General features: G+C 41.0%; 1 protein-coding gene across 2 annotated transcripts; it reads left to right on the top strand.

Moving 5' to 3' along the window:
- The first annotated feature begins 14,667 nt into the window (after positions 1-14,667).
- On the top strand, positions 14,668-17,039 carry pvalb9 (parvalbumin 9). 2 transcript variants are annotated; one of them, XM_055175115.2, is made up of 5 exons: positions 14,668-14,840; positions 15,053-15,120; positions 15,203-15,335; positions 16,064-16,173; positions 16,805-17,039. In XM_055175115.2, exons 2-5 carry the CDS (start codon positions 15,060-15,062, stop codon positions 16,828-16,830), a joined length of 330 nt encoding a protein of 109 aa, XP_055031090.1. In that variant the 5' UTR covers positions 14,668-14,840; positions 15,053-15,059; the 3' UTR covers positions 16,831-17,039. The 2 variants fall into 2 exon arrangements, with proteins under 2 accessions (XP_055031090.1, XP_055031089.1); XM_055175114.2 differs by having other exon boundaries at positions 14,670-14,840; positions 15,050-15,120.
- The last annotated feature ends 957 nt before the right edge of the window (positions 17,040-17,996 follow it).

Here is a 17,996-nt window from a genome sequence, read left to right as displayed (position 1 = left end):
AACAGGTAACCCGGGATTCAGTTGACCCGGGGTTTACCTGTACTGCAGCATCATGGTAGGCTACTTGTTAAAAAATTATATTATTTATTAATATAAATAATTATAATAATAATAAAGAAACAATAATACAATCGGTGAAATAGTTTTCTCATAGACAAACAAATACCATGTACATCTAAATGTAAAACCACATATTATTCATTATATTTATTATGCTGAACCGCTTTAAACCAGTTTTTTTTCCTTTTTATCTGTCGTTATGAAGCAGTCATTATATTATAATGCGTGACGTCACAGATAACTCTGATCAGGCTTTATGGAACCCAGACAGTTTGCAGTGTGTGTGGTCATTCTACGGTGAGGCTCAGAACAGTAAAGGTTGACAACACTCAAGGAGACACTGCAAGGGAGGTAGGAAAGAAAACCTTACCAAGCATTATAGAAACGTGTTAGACACCAATTGCTTTGGGTAATATAATAATTAATATAATAATAAAAAAAAAATGGTATTTTTTTTGTGTTTATGTAAATTGACCCAAAAAGCAGATGTAAAGGCCAACCATCAAGTGATTGGAAATATTGATTATTGTACTATATTCTCAAGATGTCACATGCTGTTAATTCACTTTTATATTCATGAAATATCAGTAAGCAGGGCTCAACACAAATAATTTTTTATACTGGCCCGGTCGGGCCAGTGGTTCAGGTTTTCACTTGCCCTGCCAACATTTTCACTGGCCCCAATAAAAAAATGTCAGTGTCACATATTTAAAAATAATAATTTAGAAGTCAAATATATTTGTATACATATACAACAGACATGTTTCAACGAAAAAAGGTTCCCAACTTTTCTGCTTTACCTGTAAACTGACAGCAAACTGTGCAAAATATTGCATTGTTTCTTTCGTCGTGTTTTACCTAAGTAAATGTTTGCTTCCAAGATGTTAAATAATATACATTGATGAAAATATATTTTAGTGACTGAGTCTAAAGCACCATGCCAAATCGGGCAAGTGACAATACTTTTTACTGGCCCAAATGTCTCTCACGCTTGCCCCAGGCCACCGGGCAGTCCCTTATGTTGAGCCCTGGTAAGGTATAAAAAAAAACCTTACAAAGCATTACATAATTAATTAAAATGATTTTGTCAGAGTTGTAAACTGACCCAAAAAGTAAATTTAAAGGCCAACCACTTTTCGAAACGCTAACCAATAATACTGAATACTGTTGTATATACTGTATATAATACTTTTTAACATATCATATGATGTTGCATATCCACAAATTTGATGTAAATAGACCCAAAAAGCAGATGTAAAGGCCAACAACTTTTAATAACTTTTACAAATGTCATTAGAAATACTGAGTAGTATATTATATATATACAGTATAGTGTGGAGGCTGGTGCTTAATAGTTTTTTTGGGGGGTGGGGGGCAAAGTTTTAAGTTTAACATTTAAAACTGAACACATACTGTACAGAACAGCTGGCAGAGGTTTGGTGTCCTTCTGTAATTCAGCCTGAGGTTGGCGCTTTAATATTGATTGGCAAGTTTTACAGTCATAAATAGAAAGTATTATTGTACTTGTATATTTTGTATATTGATTTCAAATGTTACGAATTGTGGAAAATTCTGGAGAGGAAAACAAACTTGCATGAATTCCTAGAACAATTAAAGGTAGGGTAACACATTTTGAAAAATGCTAACGGTAGCCGCCTAGCAATGAAATCCCGATCCCACCCTCAAGTCAAATCGCCATCCAAAGTCACGCCTCTTTCAAAACACATGAACACGCACAGATCAGACGGTCACATCTCATGTCTCACTCTCTTTCAGCAGTGAGAAAACTTTGCAGTACAAAGTCGAATAACACTTCCAAAATAACCAAACAACTGGTTTACATCAGAATTAGTTTAAGCACACGTTCAGTTGTGTAGACGTAGTAACTATATCGTTACGCTAATCCGTAAACAAACACAAATTTCATAAGCAACACAATGTTTCATCAAAGTAGAATATCTGAATCCATCTCAATAAAAAACATATCGCGTACCTACCTTACCAAAATAAACAGTGCAACGACTCTTTCAGACCCTTTGCAGCTCCTGCAGCTGTTTCATCTCGTGGTAAAGCAGTAAAGTTACCGATGTTAATTTCGGTTTTTGCTCTTGCTGATCCAGGCAGTTTTTGCTGTTGTTGTTAAGATGCCTTTAGTTTTGTGCCTCCTGTGTAGGTTGTCAATTTAGCAGAAAAGTTTGCTGTTCTCACTGTTTACAGGCAGGAGGTGAGTGCATGTGAACGCGCCGATGACGTATGGTGTCTGCGTGGACTCGCTGCGCGGCTGGCATTCAAATTACGCATACGTATGAGGGACAAAAACGGAAACGTCCGTTCGGACCGAAATCTATGATTTGTTGAACATTTTTTGGTCCTACGCATTTCACAGATAACATAAATTTCTACAAATACATTTAAACAACTTAACACTGTGATTGCTATCAGGATGTAAGGAGACTTTTAACCAGCATAACAAAAATGTTTCAGGATCAAATCTGTTACCCTACCTTTAATTAAGGAACTGAGTGAGTTGGGAGCTGGGTTATTAATGTAAAATATGTTTATGAATTTCTTTTATTAATTATTATTGCAATTGTTTCTGTTTATGGTATATAAGAACCTTTATATTCTTATTCTGTAATGCTTTATTTTACGATGCCCATGATACAGAGAACTTACCTAATTCTGTACTGTGGTGAAGCGGCATGGGTTTTTCATTAGAGACTGTTATACTTTGTCTAAGGGGCACACGGGAAGTAATAATACCCACAAGGCCTCAGTCTTTGTCTTAAGAATGAAATGTTGACACGTTTTTATGATAGGGCGGGTGGGCGGGTGGTTTGGCCATACATGTCTTTGAAATGTTGCCCATCTCCGAACATACCACTGCGTCGTGGTGTCGATCCGTCGACACCATGACGCAGCTCCTCGTTTCTTTCACAGGGAGCCGTCTTACGCGGCTGAGACGTTGCGCGGCGGAGGACCCGACAAGCGGCGACTCCCGCCTGCGGACCCCTCGCCTGCCAGGACCCAGTGATGACGCCGAAGACGCCACCGCACGCCGTGAGTAGCTCCACTTTTAAGTCGTCGGCTTACGGGGGATGGGCATAGTTTCATAAGAAGCGTGGCCCGTTTTTAAGTAGCCTAAAACTGCTTCGGCAGTCTAGCGGGAAGATTAGCCATTTTTTACACTCAGGTTTAGGTCGCTCCCAGGTGCTTCCATTAGATTCGCTTGTTTCCTAGCTCTGGATGCAGCGCCCTAGGCGGGATTAGCGGCTTGGCGCCCCCGGCTTCACGGACCCGGCTTCGTGCCGGCCGTTTGATGCGCACCCGGTGTGCGCTATTTGTGTTTGCTACGCCCTTCGCCGCACCCGGAATTGTAGTGGGGGGTGGGCGCGGGCCGCAGTCAACCCCAGGGTCTCATTTTAGAGCTAGAAGCAGGGCCTGCACTGTAAGGCGGGCGCGGTCGGGAAACAGGAAGGGCCCTGCTTTTGAAACGCAGAAGCGTGTAATGGCAAGCACCTTGGTGTACAACATCGGCGCTTTCACTACTACTATGGTGAAGCGGCATGGGTTTTTCATTAGAGACTGTTATACTTTGTCTAAGGGGCACACGGGAAGTAATAATACCCACAAGGCCTCAGTCTTTGTCTTAAGAATGAAACGTTGACACGTTTTTATGATAGGGCGGGTGGGCGGGTGGTTTGGCCATACGTGTGTTTGAAATGTTGCCCATCTCCGGACATACCACTGCGTCGTGGTGTCGATCCGTCGACACCATGACGCAGCTCCTTGTTTCTTTCACAGGGAGCCGGCTCACGCGGCTGAGACGCTGCGCGGCGGAGGACCCGACAAGCGACGACTCCCGCCTGCGGACCCCTCGCCTGCCAGGACCCAGTGATGAGGCCGAAGACGCCACAGCACGCCGTGAGTAGCTCCACTTTTAAGTCGTCGGCGTACGGGGGATGGGCATAGTTTCATAAGAAGCGTGGCCCGTTTTTAAGTAGCCTAAAACTGCTTCGGCAGTCTAGTGGGAAGATTAGCCTTTTTTTACACTCAGGTTTAGGTCGCTCCCAGGTGCTTCCATTAGATTCGCTTGTTTCCTAGCTCTGGATGCAGCGCCCTGGGCGGGACTAGCGGCTTGGCGCCCCCGGCTTCACGGACCCGGCTTCGTGCCGGCCGTTTGATGCGCACCCGGTGTGCGCTGTTCGTGTTTGCTACACCCTTCGCCGCACCTGGAATTGTAGTGGGGGGTGGGCGCGGGCCGCAGTCAACCCCAGGGTCTCATTTTAGAGCTAGAAGCAGGGCCTGCACTGTAAGGCGGGCGCGGTCGGGAAACAGGAAGGGCCCTGCTTTTGAAACGCAGAAGCGTGTAATGGCAAGCACCTTGGTGTACAACATCGGCGCTTTCACTACTACTGTGGTGAAGCGGCATGGGTTTTTCATTAGAGACTGTTATACTTTGTCTAAGGGGCACACGGGAAGTAATAATACCCACAAGGCCTCAGTCTTTGTCTTAAGAATAAAAACGTTGACACGTTTTTATGATAGGGCGGGTGGGCGGGTGGTTTGGCCATACGTGTGTTTGAAATGTTGCCCATCTCCGGACATACCACTGTGTCGTGGTGTCGATCCGTCGACACCATGACGCAGCTCCTCGTTTCTTTCACAGGGAGCCGGCTTACGCGGCTGAGACACTGCGCGGCGGAGGACCCGACAAGCGACGACTCCCGCCTGCGGACCCCTCGCCTGCCAGGACTCAGTGATGACGCCGAAGACGCCACAGCACGCCGTGAGTAGCTCCACTTTTAAGTCGTCGGGCGTACGGGGGATGGGCATAGTTTCATAAGAAGCGTGGCCCGTTTTTAAGTAGCCTAAAACTGCTTCGGCAGTCTAGTGGGAAGATTAGCCTTTTTTTACACTCAGGTTTAGGTCGCTCCCAGGTGCTTCCATTAGATTCGCTTGTTTCCTAGCTCTGGATGCAGCGCCCTGGGCGGGACTAGCGGCTTGGCGCCCCCGGCTTCACGGACCCGGCTTCGTGCCGGCCATTTGATGCGCACCCGATGTGCGCTGTTCGTGTTTGCTACGCCCTTCGCCACACCCGGAATTGTAGTGGGGGGTGGGCGCGGGCTGCAGTCAACCCCAGGGTCTCATTTTAGAGCTAGAAGCAGGGCCTGCACTGTAAGGCGGGCGCGGTCGGGAAACAGAAAGGGCCCTGCTTTTGAAACGCAGAAGCGTGTAAAGGCAAGCACCTTGGTGTACAACATCGGCGCGTTCACTACTACTGTGGTGAAGCGGCATGGGTTTTTCATTAGAGACTGTTATACTTTGTCTAAGGGGCACACGGGAAGTAATAATACCCACAAGGCCTCAGTCTTTGTCTTAAGAATGAAACGTTGACACGTTTTTATGATAGGGCGGGTGGGCGGGTGGTTTGGCCATACGTGTGTTTGAAATGTTGCCCATCTCCGGACATACCACTGCGTCGTGGTGTCGATGCGTCCACACCATGACGCAGCTCCTCGTTTCTTTCACAGGGAGCCGGCTTACGCGTCTGAGACGCTGCGCGGCGGAGGACCCGACAAGCGGCGACTCCCGCCTGCGGACCCCTCGCCTGCCAGGACCCAGTGATGACGGCGAAGACGCCACCGCACGCCGTGAGTAGCTCCACTTATAAGTCGTCGGCGTACGGGGGATGGGCATAGTTTCATAAGAAGCGTGGCCCGTTTTTAAGTAGCCTAAGACTGCTTCGGCAGTCTAGTGGGAAGATTAGCCTTTTTTTACACTCAGGTTTAGGTCGCTCCCAGGTGCTTCCATTAGATTCGCTTGTTTCCTAGCTCTGGATGCAGCGCCCTGGGCGGGACTAGCGGCTTGGCGCCCCCGGCTTCACGGACCCGGCTCGCGCCCACCCCCCACTACAATTCCGGGTGCGGCGAAGGGCGTAGCAAACACGAACAGCGCACACCGGGTGCGCATCAAACGGCCGGCACGAAGCTGGGTCCGTGAAGCCGGGGGCGCCAAGCCGCTAGTCCCGCCCAGGGCGCTGCATCCAGAGCTAGGAAACAGAAGCGTGTAATGGCAAGCACCTTGGTGTACAACATCAGCGCTTTCACTACTACTGTGGTGAAGCGGCATGGGTTTTTCATTAGAGACTGTTATACTTTGTCTAAGGGGCACACGGGAAGTAATAATACCCACAAGGCCTCAGTCTTTGTCTTAAGAATGAAACGTTGGCACGTTTTTATGATAGGGCGGGTGGTTTGGCCATACGTGTGTTTGAAATGTTGCCCATCTCCGGACATACCACTGTGTCGTGGTGTCGATCCGTCGACACCATGACGCAGCTCCTCGTTTTTTTCACAGGGAGCCGGCTTACGCGGCTGAGACGCTGCGCGGCGGAGGACCAGACAAGCGGCGATTCCCGCCTGCAGACCCCTCGCCTGCCAGGACCCAGTGATGACGCCGAAGACGCCACCGCACGCCGTGAGTAGCTCCACTTTTAAGTCGTCGGCGTACGGGGGATGGGCATAGTTTCATAAGAAGCGTGGACCGTTTTTAAGTAGCCTAAAACTGCTTCGGCAGTCTAGCGGGAAGATTAGCCATTTTTACACTCAGGTTTAGGTCGCTCCCAGGTGCTTCCATTAGATTCGCTTGTTTCCTAGCTCTGGATGCAGCGCCCTGGGCGGGACTAGCGGCTTGGCGCCCCCGGCTTCACGGACCCGGCTTCGTGCCGGCCGTTTGATGCGCACCCGGTGTGCGCTGTTCGTGTTTGCTACGCCCTTCGCCGCACCCGGAATTGTAGTGGGGGGTGGGCGCGAGCCGCAGTCAACCCCAGGGTCTCATTTTAGAGCTAGAAGCAGGGCCTGCACTGTAAGGCGGGCGCGGTCGGGAAACAGGAAGGGCCCTGCTTTTGAAACGCAGAAGCGTGTAATGGCAAGCACCTTGGTGTACAACATCGGCGCTTTCACTACTACTGTGGTGAAGCGGCATGGGTTTTTCATTAGAGACTGTTATACTTTGTCTAAGGGGCACACGGGAAGTAATAATACCCACAAGGCCTCAGTCTTTGTCTTAAGAATGAAACGTTGACACGTTTTTATGATAGGGCGGGTGGGCGGGTGGTTTGGCCATACGTGTGTTTGAAATGTTGCCCATCTCCGGACATACCACTGTGTCGTGGTGTCGATCCGTCGACACCATGACGCAGCTCCTCGTTTCTTTACAGGGAGCCGGCTTACGCAGCTGAGATGCTGCGCGGCGGAGGACCCGACAAGCGGCGACTCCCGCCTGTGGACCCCTCGCCTGCCAGGACCCAGTGATGACGCCGAAGACGCCACCGCACGCCGTGAGTAGCTCCACTTTTAAGTCGTCGGCGTACGGGGGATGGGCATAGTTTCATAAGAAGCGTGGCCCGTTTTTAAGTAGCCTAAAACTGCTTCGGCAGTCTAGCGGGAAGATTAGCCATTTTTTACACTCAGGTTTAGGTCGCTCCCAGGTGCTTCCATTAGATTCGCTTGTTTCCTAGCTCTGGATGCAGCGCCCTGGGCGGGACTAGCGGCTTGGCGCCCCCGGCTTCACGGACCCGGCTTCGTGCCGGCCGTTTGATGCGCACCCGGTGTGCGCTATTCGTGTTTGCTACGCCCTTCGCCGCACCCGGAATTGTAGTGGGGGGTGGGCGCGGGCCGCAGTCAACCCCAGGGTCTCATTTTAGAGCTAGAAGCAGGGCCTGCACTGTAAAACTGTAAAAACACCTTTAGCCTTATTATTTATTCTGGTTAGGCTAGGATCGTCGACCCTACCAATTTCTGTAATAAGTAAAATAATCACTATACCCCCATCTATCTGGCAAGCTAGATAAATTACAGGAACATCAATTGGTCGGGTCTCAGGAGACTTCCTCCATGGGTCATTCGTTGCAGCTAAGGTTCTAGTAGAAGCAAGCAGACCTTTTCTTGTCTTCTATTAATACAATTGAATGATAGTAGAAAAATTAGTTTTTGCAGTAGAAAATAAAAGTCTAATGCCCTAATTCAAAGTAAAAAGCCTCAAACTGTCAGACACCTGAAAACACAGGTCGCGTCCAGTTTCTGACTCATCAAACCTTTATCCTTTTATAGACAAGTTGCCAAGTACGAATTCCCCTTCAGTGAGGTCACAGTTTTTGGGGAACGCCTTCAAAAGAAATGCATAAATACGACTGTGTTTCTTTGTTCTCCATCTTCAGGCTCGCCTTCGCTGTATTCTTCTCCGAAGTGTCTGCAAGACATCCCATCTGATGGTAAGTCACTCTTTGTTCTTTTGTCTATCCTTTACAGGTTAAATGCATTATTCTTTCTAATACATGTTATAATAACTATTTCAATAAACAGTTAATACAATATTGTCTGAATGTCTTTCTTAACATGCAACATGTAATTTATCATGCATATATTTTTCAAGCTCAACGGTTACAATTATACTTGGTGTACATAATAAAAATAACAAATTAGAGGTTACTAAAGTTTCTAAAGGTTGTATAGTAAAATAGCTTAATACATATTACAAAAGGCATTACAATATTTTATTTCACTTAACAGCCCTAACCCATCGATTAAGGCATGGACTGCACTAACCTCTAAAGGTGTGCTGTGGTGACATTAGCAGCAGATCTTGCTGCACATTTTATGCAGCCTTTAAAGTTTTAAAGGTCACATAACACACAGTTTCTGTCAATCTTATGTTAATCTTGGGTACCTGTAATGTATTCAAGGCAGGATGTGGTTGATCTAAACTGGCTTTTACTCATGTCTGCCCAAGCAAGGTTCCCACGGGGTCTTTAAAAGACTAAAACTCAGAAAGTTACATTTAAGGCCTTAAAAAGTCTTAAAAATGATCACTTCCGAAAAGCGTTGTCCGCAGAAAATAAAATAGTTAAAGCTGTGGAACTAATCAGTGGTGGAGAGTATGCAACTATTTTAGTCTAGGACTAGTCTAAACCCTGTCCGGGAAACTGCCCCTACAACTATTGAGACAATATATGAAATAAAGTAAGCAGGGATTTAATAAGACGAGACACATGAACCCTCTTAGATTTAAATTATATGAAGATGTTACCGCATCTGTTCAGTCTGTATACTGTGTATATTTGTGATCTTTTTTATGTGACAATAATAAGCACATCGGTTGCACATGAGTAAATTATGTTTTCTTAAAATGAAATTAATATGAATTAAAATTAACTTCATTTTAAGAAAACCTTATTCAATTATGTTGAACTGGTGTACATAATTAAATTATGTAGATCCAACAATTTTTAAAGAAAAATCATTTTAAGAAAACTTAATTCAATCATGTGCAACCAGAGATTTGTTTCAGTGTAGGTTGATTTCCCTGAAAGTTGTAAACAGAATGGCAATGACATACCCACTCTAATATTACAGAAAAATCACTGGTTTCTAGCAATAGTTAAACATGTAATACATAATTAACTAACTAGCTGTCCAAAGAGGTTTTGAAAGAAAAACAGTTATTTTTAAATAACCAAAATAATCGGCTGCACATACAAAACATTTGGATACACGCATTCCACACATACAGCTTTAGCCCTATACAAGACCTAATAAATGTAATTTATATATTTTCTGCATAAAAGGACGAAAGTTCAAATTAACATATAAACACAGTGCCGGTCCTTCCTATATGCAAATTACGCAAGTTGCATAAGGCCCCCACACCACTAGGGGGCCTTGATCACCAAATAATTGAAATACCATTATACCAAATCAAAATGATTGTAAACAATATGCTATAATCTTAATAATTTGCAAACATGCAGATTTATGTATTGTTACTATTGCCAACAAAGCAGTGTAATATTTTCAAAATAATACTCCAATACAGATTTTCAAATTCATTTTTCCAAATTGTTTTGGAAGGTTTGCTTAGGGCCCCTCAGCATCTAGAACCGGCATTGTATAAACATGTTGTAAAAATCTAGAAATATTCACAACAGTTGTTTGGTGTTTAGAGAGCTTGCCTAGTTACATTGACGCAATGAGTAAAAAAGTAGCATAGATATCATTGTTCCCGAACACCAGAAGATTAATAAAAGGAAAATATGGGCAGGTCTGCTAAACTTGCAACATTACCCGCAGCGTAATGCAACATTTGTCTATGGCAAAAAATAAACAATAAAATGCTTAAAAAGTGCTTAATGAGCCCTTTGCGGATGTTTATTTAATTAATTCATCTTATACATCAATGGTTCACTTTTCTATATTAATGCCAGAAATCCGAAGCTCTCTGATCATCCTATAATCTGTACCAAAGAGCCTGTAGAGTAATGTGAACTTGTCCAACATGAAGACGGTCATACAAAGCAAACTTCAGTCTATGGGAAGGATAAGTTTCTTTTTGAGGGTATGTGGAGGTCTGTGCATCTGCTTGTAGCCTTTCAATGTCCTGGTGCTCACTTCAGAGTCCACCTTCTTCAGAATGGACAAAATATCATCTTTTCTGTTAGAAAAGCAAACATAACATTAACCAGTATTTTCTATTGACCTCAACACTTTATATCATGTCCAAATGTAAGTGAGTTTTCAACTATTTTGACTCTTTTCCAATGGATTTTAGCAAGCAATCAGTTTTGTTAACTTTACAATGCACATTAGTGCCTAAAACTTCTGAAATGAAGGTGACTTTAAATAATAGACGAACAACAGCCGGTAATAAGAAATTTAACTAAAGATATTGGTTATAACAAGATTAAACATTATAAAAAGGGGAGAACAAAAATTGTGTCCAGCTAACAAGCCAAAAAACCCAGAAATAAGTTTTTATAAGCTATTGTCCCAAAAAACGAGCGTTTAAAGGGGTCATATGATGAAAATGTTAGCATTGCCACTTTGTAGGTGTGAGCAAAAACAGGTCATTGAAATTTGGCTTTCATTATGATGTCATAAGGATATCTTTTTAGAATAATACCGCCTCCTTAATCTGAACTCTCCAACCACTGCACTGCCGTTTAGTGCAGAGAGAAAGAGAGAGAAAAGAAGGACTTGACAGCACAATTGAGTTTGAATTACAACAAACCACCATCATTGTGATCAGTGTTTTCACTTTATCCGCTCATTTGCATTTTAAAAAACACACCCAAAACGACACATTTTTGCTCAAACCTACAAAGTGGCAATGCTAACATTTTCATCATATGACCCCTTTAAAGACACAAAAGTGGAGACAGGCAACTTTTCATAGTACTACTATTAGTAGAACAGCGCCCACTAGAGGGAAACATAGTTTTACGGCTCGACAGCTTATAAAAAACCCATTTCTGCGTTTTTTAGCTTGTTAGCTGTACATCTTGTCACACAGCAGCCCCTTGGGCACCACTCCGTTTTTGTTATAAGCCAGAAATGACAAGGAGGCGGCCTATCGCAATACAAAGTCAATGGAGATGGTTGGATTGTTTTCCCCCCGGTGGACGTGGTTTTCAAATTAGCATAACTGCGCTCTGTCTCTATACTCTTGTTGTATTTGGCCAATCACTGCATACTGGATAGGTGTCCAATCAGAGCACACCACGCTTTTCAGAACGATGAGCTTTGTATAAATCGAAGCGTTGCAGAAAGGCAGTGCATAGAGGAGCAACAATAATGTACGGGATGTGGAAAATATATTTTTTTTAACCATAAACCGCGCAAACACATTGCATTACACCAAACACATGTCATATAACTCCTTAAAAGTTATGGTAAAATTAATGTCAGATTTAACTGTTGATCAGAAATATGGGGGCTGCATGAGATCACAGATTTCAACCTGTTTGCCATCTACACCGTAGATTGCGTCTTTTTCTCTGTAGGAGAGGACACAGCACACAAAAATGTCCATTTGAGAGCGATCCTTTTCTGCAAACTTCTTCACCACATTTGAGGCCGTGAGATCATCTTGCACAGTAATCTCAAAATGCATTTTCTTAGTGTTTCTGAAATAAAAGAATAACGATTAATACATTTTATTTTTGATAAGAAACACATTTGTCATTAGTAAATTTACCAAACTGTGTGGAATACCTTTGTCTGTATCTGTGCCTTTTTGGTTGCATAATTTCAGACCTTCGGATGTTTCAGACGTTTCGAAGTCGTAATTGTTGATGATTAAACAGTGTCTATGGCTGATGGTATAGTAGTCCTTCTACATGAATGCAAAGCACATAGTGTCAAAATTCTAATCGCTCTCTCTTGGTCATACAGGCAAAGAGTTACTGTACAAGTATGTTGAAATGTATATACCGTATAAACAGTTAAATGTAATCTTGTTTTTTACCTCATCATATGTCTGTTTCTCAATCTGTGAATCAGTAGCAAGACCAAAAGAGGGTCTCCTTACTTAAAGCATAATTAGAGAGAGAGAGAGAGAGAGAGAGAGAGAGAGAACACTGTTTTCTGATGCAAGTACAACAAAAACGTTTTGCTGACAATGCTTTAAAAGATAAAAAATAATAGCATAACTTATGTCCAATCATCTCTGTCCCCATATACTGTATTAAATCAGACTATGGCCGTTTCTCAATCCGAAGGCTGCAGCCTCCGGAGGTCGCATTTCCAGGATGCATACTTCTTTTAAAGCAACACTATGTAGTTTTTTTTACCTTTAAAAATGTCTCTAAAATTATTTCAGTGATAGAACAACTTTTAACTGGACAAATTGTACTGTTGCTGCAACCTGAGCAACCTCCTAGCTGCTACAAGCACTCTCTGAAAGTGGCGGTGGAGGGTAGAGCACACAGCCCCACCCCTTCCCCTGCCTGCAGAAGAGTGTCTGATACCAGGCACTGTTGCGCTTTTCAACCACATGGGGGAGCTGTAAGTCATTTTTACATGGAAACTACATAGTGTTGCTTTAATTTTAACAATTATAAAGATGACTGTTATTCTTAGTTAATCGTAAATTGTTGTAATGTGCTTATGAATTGTGAATGTAATGCTCAGTTAACTTAAACTTGATGACATATGCGACCTCCACGAGGCTGCAGCCTTCCGATTGAGAAAGGGCCAAAGGTGACCGGCGGGCTGGATAAAGATGATTGGCAGGCCGCACAAGGTTCGACAGATGTATTTAACTACCTGAATAATATGATAGTCTGGGGTTGTACACAGAGCGAACATGCTTAATTCAGCATATATACATGTGGGTTTGTCTGTCTTGTCCTGTCTTATTTGCACTTCGGACCCCACTATATGCAAAAAAGTACAGCTACTTTAACATTTTCTAAAAACCTGTGTTTATATGTTTTTATCATTAATGTCAATTCAATTGAAGGACAGCAAAAACATGATTATACTGTACCTTAGACAACGCACTGTAAATGGATAGATCTACACTGTAACACTACCAGTTTAGTCACATTACAGTGTGTTTGTTGGCTGGCTCCAATGTCTTATTTTCCCTTTCCGTGACAGGTCAGATGGGCCTTAGTTATTTCTTTATATGTTCAGTCTGTCTGATACCTTATTATCACAGAGCACATTTAATGTAATGCACGCTTTTATCTGAATTTGGGATTTTGAATCTAGTATTCTTTAATAATGATAACAGTTCTACTCATTCATTATTCTCACATATAATAATAATCAGCAAGTTGACCGTTGGCTCTGCTATACATAAACTTTACCTTGAATTCTGAATGATTTTCCTGAAGAGCAGACGATGCAGAAAATTCATTGCCAGTGCAGGTTCAATCATTACTTTGTGGGATGTCGTTCAGATTAGTGGCAAAGTAAAAGAAAAGTCAAGAGTCAAGTTGCATAAGTAGAAGATTAGTCTGAGAGTGTGCATCTAAATAAACTGAACCCTGACTACAGTCAAGTTTACTGAAACTCATTAAATTTAATCTAAAAGCAGAATGTATTTAAATAAAATGATTCAAAGTGGAACATAAATCCTGCCATTGAAAATGTATTTTATTCACCTACATGAATAAAACATATAGTATACTTTAGTATTTACTATTGCACACTGCAATAAAAGTTCACAAATCATAAGTTATTACTACCTTATTATAAAGAAAGTGCAGGAAATACCATAATATACTACAATTTACTACAGTGTGCACTGTCATGGAAAATGGTAAAAAGCTGGGTATTTCGTAACAATATGTACACTAATATAAACTCTATAGGTGCAATGGTGTATTTTTGAAAGGGTATCACCTCAGGGACAGCTAGGGACCATTTTTGTCCATTTTTTTGACAGTGCATTTCTATATTTTTCACTAATAATAATAACTTTATTTTATATAGTGCAGCTTCTTAAAGCACTGTACATAAAACATTAAGTAACAAAAATACTATTGCTTATAGTGTTGTAAGTAATTAACAGATTCAAAATTCATAAAGATATTTCACAACTAAATCATACGAAACAGATCAAAGGTGATTCAGACAGCATTCAGTCAACGATTCATGAGAAATACAAATGTAATATCTAACAAACATCAACACGGTTTATCACTAAACTTTGCATGTGTAACTTTAGAGAGAGAGAGAGAGAGAGAGTATACTATATTTCAATATTCAACCAGAGGCTCATTTAAATAGTAAAGGATAATTAGTTAGGCAAGAAATTCAAGTGGAGGCGTGCAACACGAACTTGATCCAAGGACAGGTAACCCAAGCATCACTCATTGTCCGTCCCATTAGCATACTGTATACATATATATAGAAGTTGGTACTCAGTGAAAGCTGCTATCACACAGTCGTACCTCTTGCTCAGGACCACAGGACGCAGAAGTCTTCAAAGTGGTAAGATGTTGTTTTCTCTAAACTGCTCATATGTTTTATATACATGTGTTGGCGAGGATATGCATGATTTTTATTAATTTCTTTAATGGAGAGTAAAAGAAACAAGTCTTAAATAAATGATAATATTATAATGAAAAAGCATGTTAATTCTGTATAAATAAATGCATGTAATGCATAAGCGGCAAAGATAAACCAAAAAACTTTTTCAGCAGGTTAAATATGTCACTTACTTCAATCCTGTCGGCTGAGGCTATCGAGAATGCTGTCAAGGATTGCCAAGGTATAACCAAGATCAACAAAACACATTGAAAGGAATTGATACAAGAAATAAGATATTTTTCTCCTGTGCATTTCTCCAACAGCTCCAGACTCATTTTGTTTCAAAAAATTCTTCAAACTTTGTGGTTTGAGTCAGAAAAGTCCTGAAGTGGTGAAGCAAGTCTTCAGCATCTTAGATGAAGATAACAGTGGAAGTATTGAGGAGGCTGAGCTCAAGTATGTCACCGTTGGCCGTTTTTGCACATCACATCAATGCATGTACAAACAATGCATGCATGTTTAGTAAACTCAATGTTGAGTGTTTATTCATAGATAATGTGAAGAATAATGTGCTTCTGCTTATCTGACGTGCATAATAAAATCCGGTGCATAAAGGGAATTGCTTTTGATTAAGCTTAACAGTACATTAAATTTCCATGTCTTAACAGACAATGTCAAAGTTCAAGGTTTTTTTTAATATAATCCATGAATATGCTGTCATTATGCTTTTGTCTGCCTCTGTTTTAGTGCTTTATCTGCATTATGTAATGACATCATTAAACTAGAACCCAGTGCAGGAGAAATGGCATTCAAATCTGTCCTTGAAAGGTTTTATTTTTAATGTACATTGTGAAAAGTTAAAAGTTGGATCAACTTTAAAATATTGCTTCAATCGGTAACATTTAAAAAATAAAAAAATGTTCTTAAAAATTCATTTTAATTTCACTTTAATTAAAAAAAAATGTTTAAGTGTTACCAATTAAAGTAATATTTTGAGTTGATCCAACTTTTTACTTTTTACAGTGTATTCACTTTAAAACACAAATTCAGAATTCACCTGGTGAAATCATTTTTGATTATTTAAACTTCATTGGTGGGTTCAGAAAATATGGGTAAAACAAACAGTAGAAGAAGATTTTAAGGGCCCAAATAATTTTTCTCATCAACAAATTTGTGTACAACAGGTTCTTCCTCCAGCGATTTTCCCCAGGGGCCCGAACTCTGACAGATAATGAAATTAAGAGCCTCCTTGCAGCTGGAGATAAGGACGCTGATGGCACCATTGGAGTAGATGGTAATGTTTTCTCTAGTGGTTTCATGAGATTTCATGTTATTTATTTATTTATCCTGCTATGGTTATCTATAATTAATTGTTGTATGCAATTACATTTTAGCATTTTATATGCATACTTCACTTTATAATTTCTAGTAAAAAGTCTATATGAGATTTTATATTTAGATTTTAAATTTATTTATTATTAAGATTTTTCATTTTATGTGTTTTTCCTCTGTGTTAAGTTTAATAATAATAATAATAATAATAATAATAATAATAATAATAATAAAATTCTTTAGTTAAATGATCAGTTCACTCATGAGAATTTAAGTTCAGCTTGCTTAAACCACTAAACAGTCCTCAGACATTAACAGAATTTAAAAAATGTAATAGTTGACTCTCGTGTAAACTCACATCTTATATCTGGATGGATCAAAGAGCAACATAGGCCTACAGTTTTGCTTATATATGCACCTAGACAATACAAAGTCTTAGCAGCAAGCATTGCTTTCTCTTAGGAGCCCTTCTCTTATTTCAACCAAATTCAGGGATTTAATCCCCTATTTTGCGTGCTAAAGCTCTTTATATGGAGTATTATAACTGACATATTTACTGTCCTTTTAATACTAATGTTCTTCTTCCTCTACAGAGTTTCAATCTATGGTGTTATCCTGAAAGCCCTCATGCAGTCACTCTTGATCCCCAGTCTTTGTCTTACAGCCACAGACACTGAGGCTTCGTTTCATCCTGCTTTTTACACCAGTTTTTCAAATTTTGCCTTAATAAATGCATTTGTCTTTTGAATACATGTGTCCTGCATTGACCCCAAATGACCAATGACAAAACTGTTCAGGGAAAATAAAATAAAGTGATTAAAACAGCTCTTTTATTTACTCTTTTGTTGTCTTTTAAAACAAGGATAAGGGTATTTTTTATGATGACACACAAACTTCTGTGCTGTGCTGAACTTGAGCTTGAACTTGGTGATGCATTAATGCAGTTGTCTGATGTTCAACTAAAGTGCATACATTTATTTGTGTGTTAGACAAACAGTAAGCCTTTTGTTGATGCCTGCTTAAAAAGCATAAACACTTGGGCATATTGGCATCATAACATCTCTTTGTCTCTATTTAACATGCAGTTTATATGACCTCACATTACTGTAATCAAGAAACAAATAAATTATGCATTTAAGTGAACCTGAAACTAAAAGTTAAAGTTTAACTAGTGAACAAATGGAAAAAAGTTTCAATGATCATCATGTCAGGGTTTATGTTAATGAACTATTTGTGCATTATCCCTTATTATAATGACCTCGGTGAGTTAATGGCAATATAGCCTTCCCCTCAACCCACTTTAGATTATTATGGTTGGTGTATATCAGATGACATCTGAATTTCTCAACACCTATGTGTCTTATTATGTTGCAAAAAGTCTGGTTCTGTCAGCAGAACACCAAAAAAAATTGTTATTTTCAACTTATATGTTTATATATGTTTTCTAATGCTATTTTTTCCGCATGCTGAATCTCTGTACATGAAGTATTATAACGGACGTATGTACTGCCCTTTTAATACTAATGTCCTTTTTCCTTAATCTATGGTGTTATCCTGAATGCCCTCATGCGGTCACACTTGATCCCCAGTCTTTAAGCCCTTTTCACACAGAAAAATACACGGAAAATGCACCTGGGATTTTTTGGGGATCGTTTGATTTTTTGTTCATTCACGCTGCCAAGGATTTGCCAGTCATGACTTACACCAAGTGTTGTTTTTTTGCCTCAATAAATGTATTTGTCTTGTAAATACATGTGTCCTACACTGACCCCAAATGACCAATGA

The sequence above is a fragment of the Misgurnus anguillicaudatus genome, chromosome 4 (genome assembly GCF_027580225.2).
Source record: "Misgurnus anguillicaudatus chromosome 4, ASM2758022v2, whole genome shotgun sequence".
NCBI lineage: Eukaryota > Metazoa > Chordata > Actinopteri > Cypriniformes > Cobitidae > Misgurnus > Misgurnus anguillicaudatus.
Note: the sequence above shows the minus strand (reverse complement) of the source record. Positions and strands in the feature narration are given on the sequence as shown.

Bases quoted from the DNA above. Each gene is read 5' to 3' on its own strand.
- pvalb9 (XM_055175115.2), top strand. From the start codon at position 15,060: ATGTCACTTACTTCAATCCTGTCGGCTGAGGCTATCGAGAATGCTGTC. The intron at 15,121-15,202 runs GTATAACCAAGA...TTTCTCCAACAG, and splicing joins TGCTGTCAAGGATTGCCAAG to CTCCAGACTCATTTTGTTTC. The intron at 15,336-16,063 runs GTATGTCACCGT...TGTGTACAACAG, and splicing joins ATTGAGGAGGCTGAGCTCAA to GTTCTTCCTCCAGCGATTTT.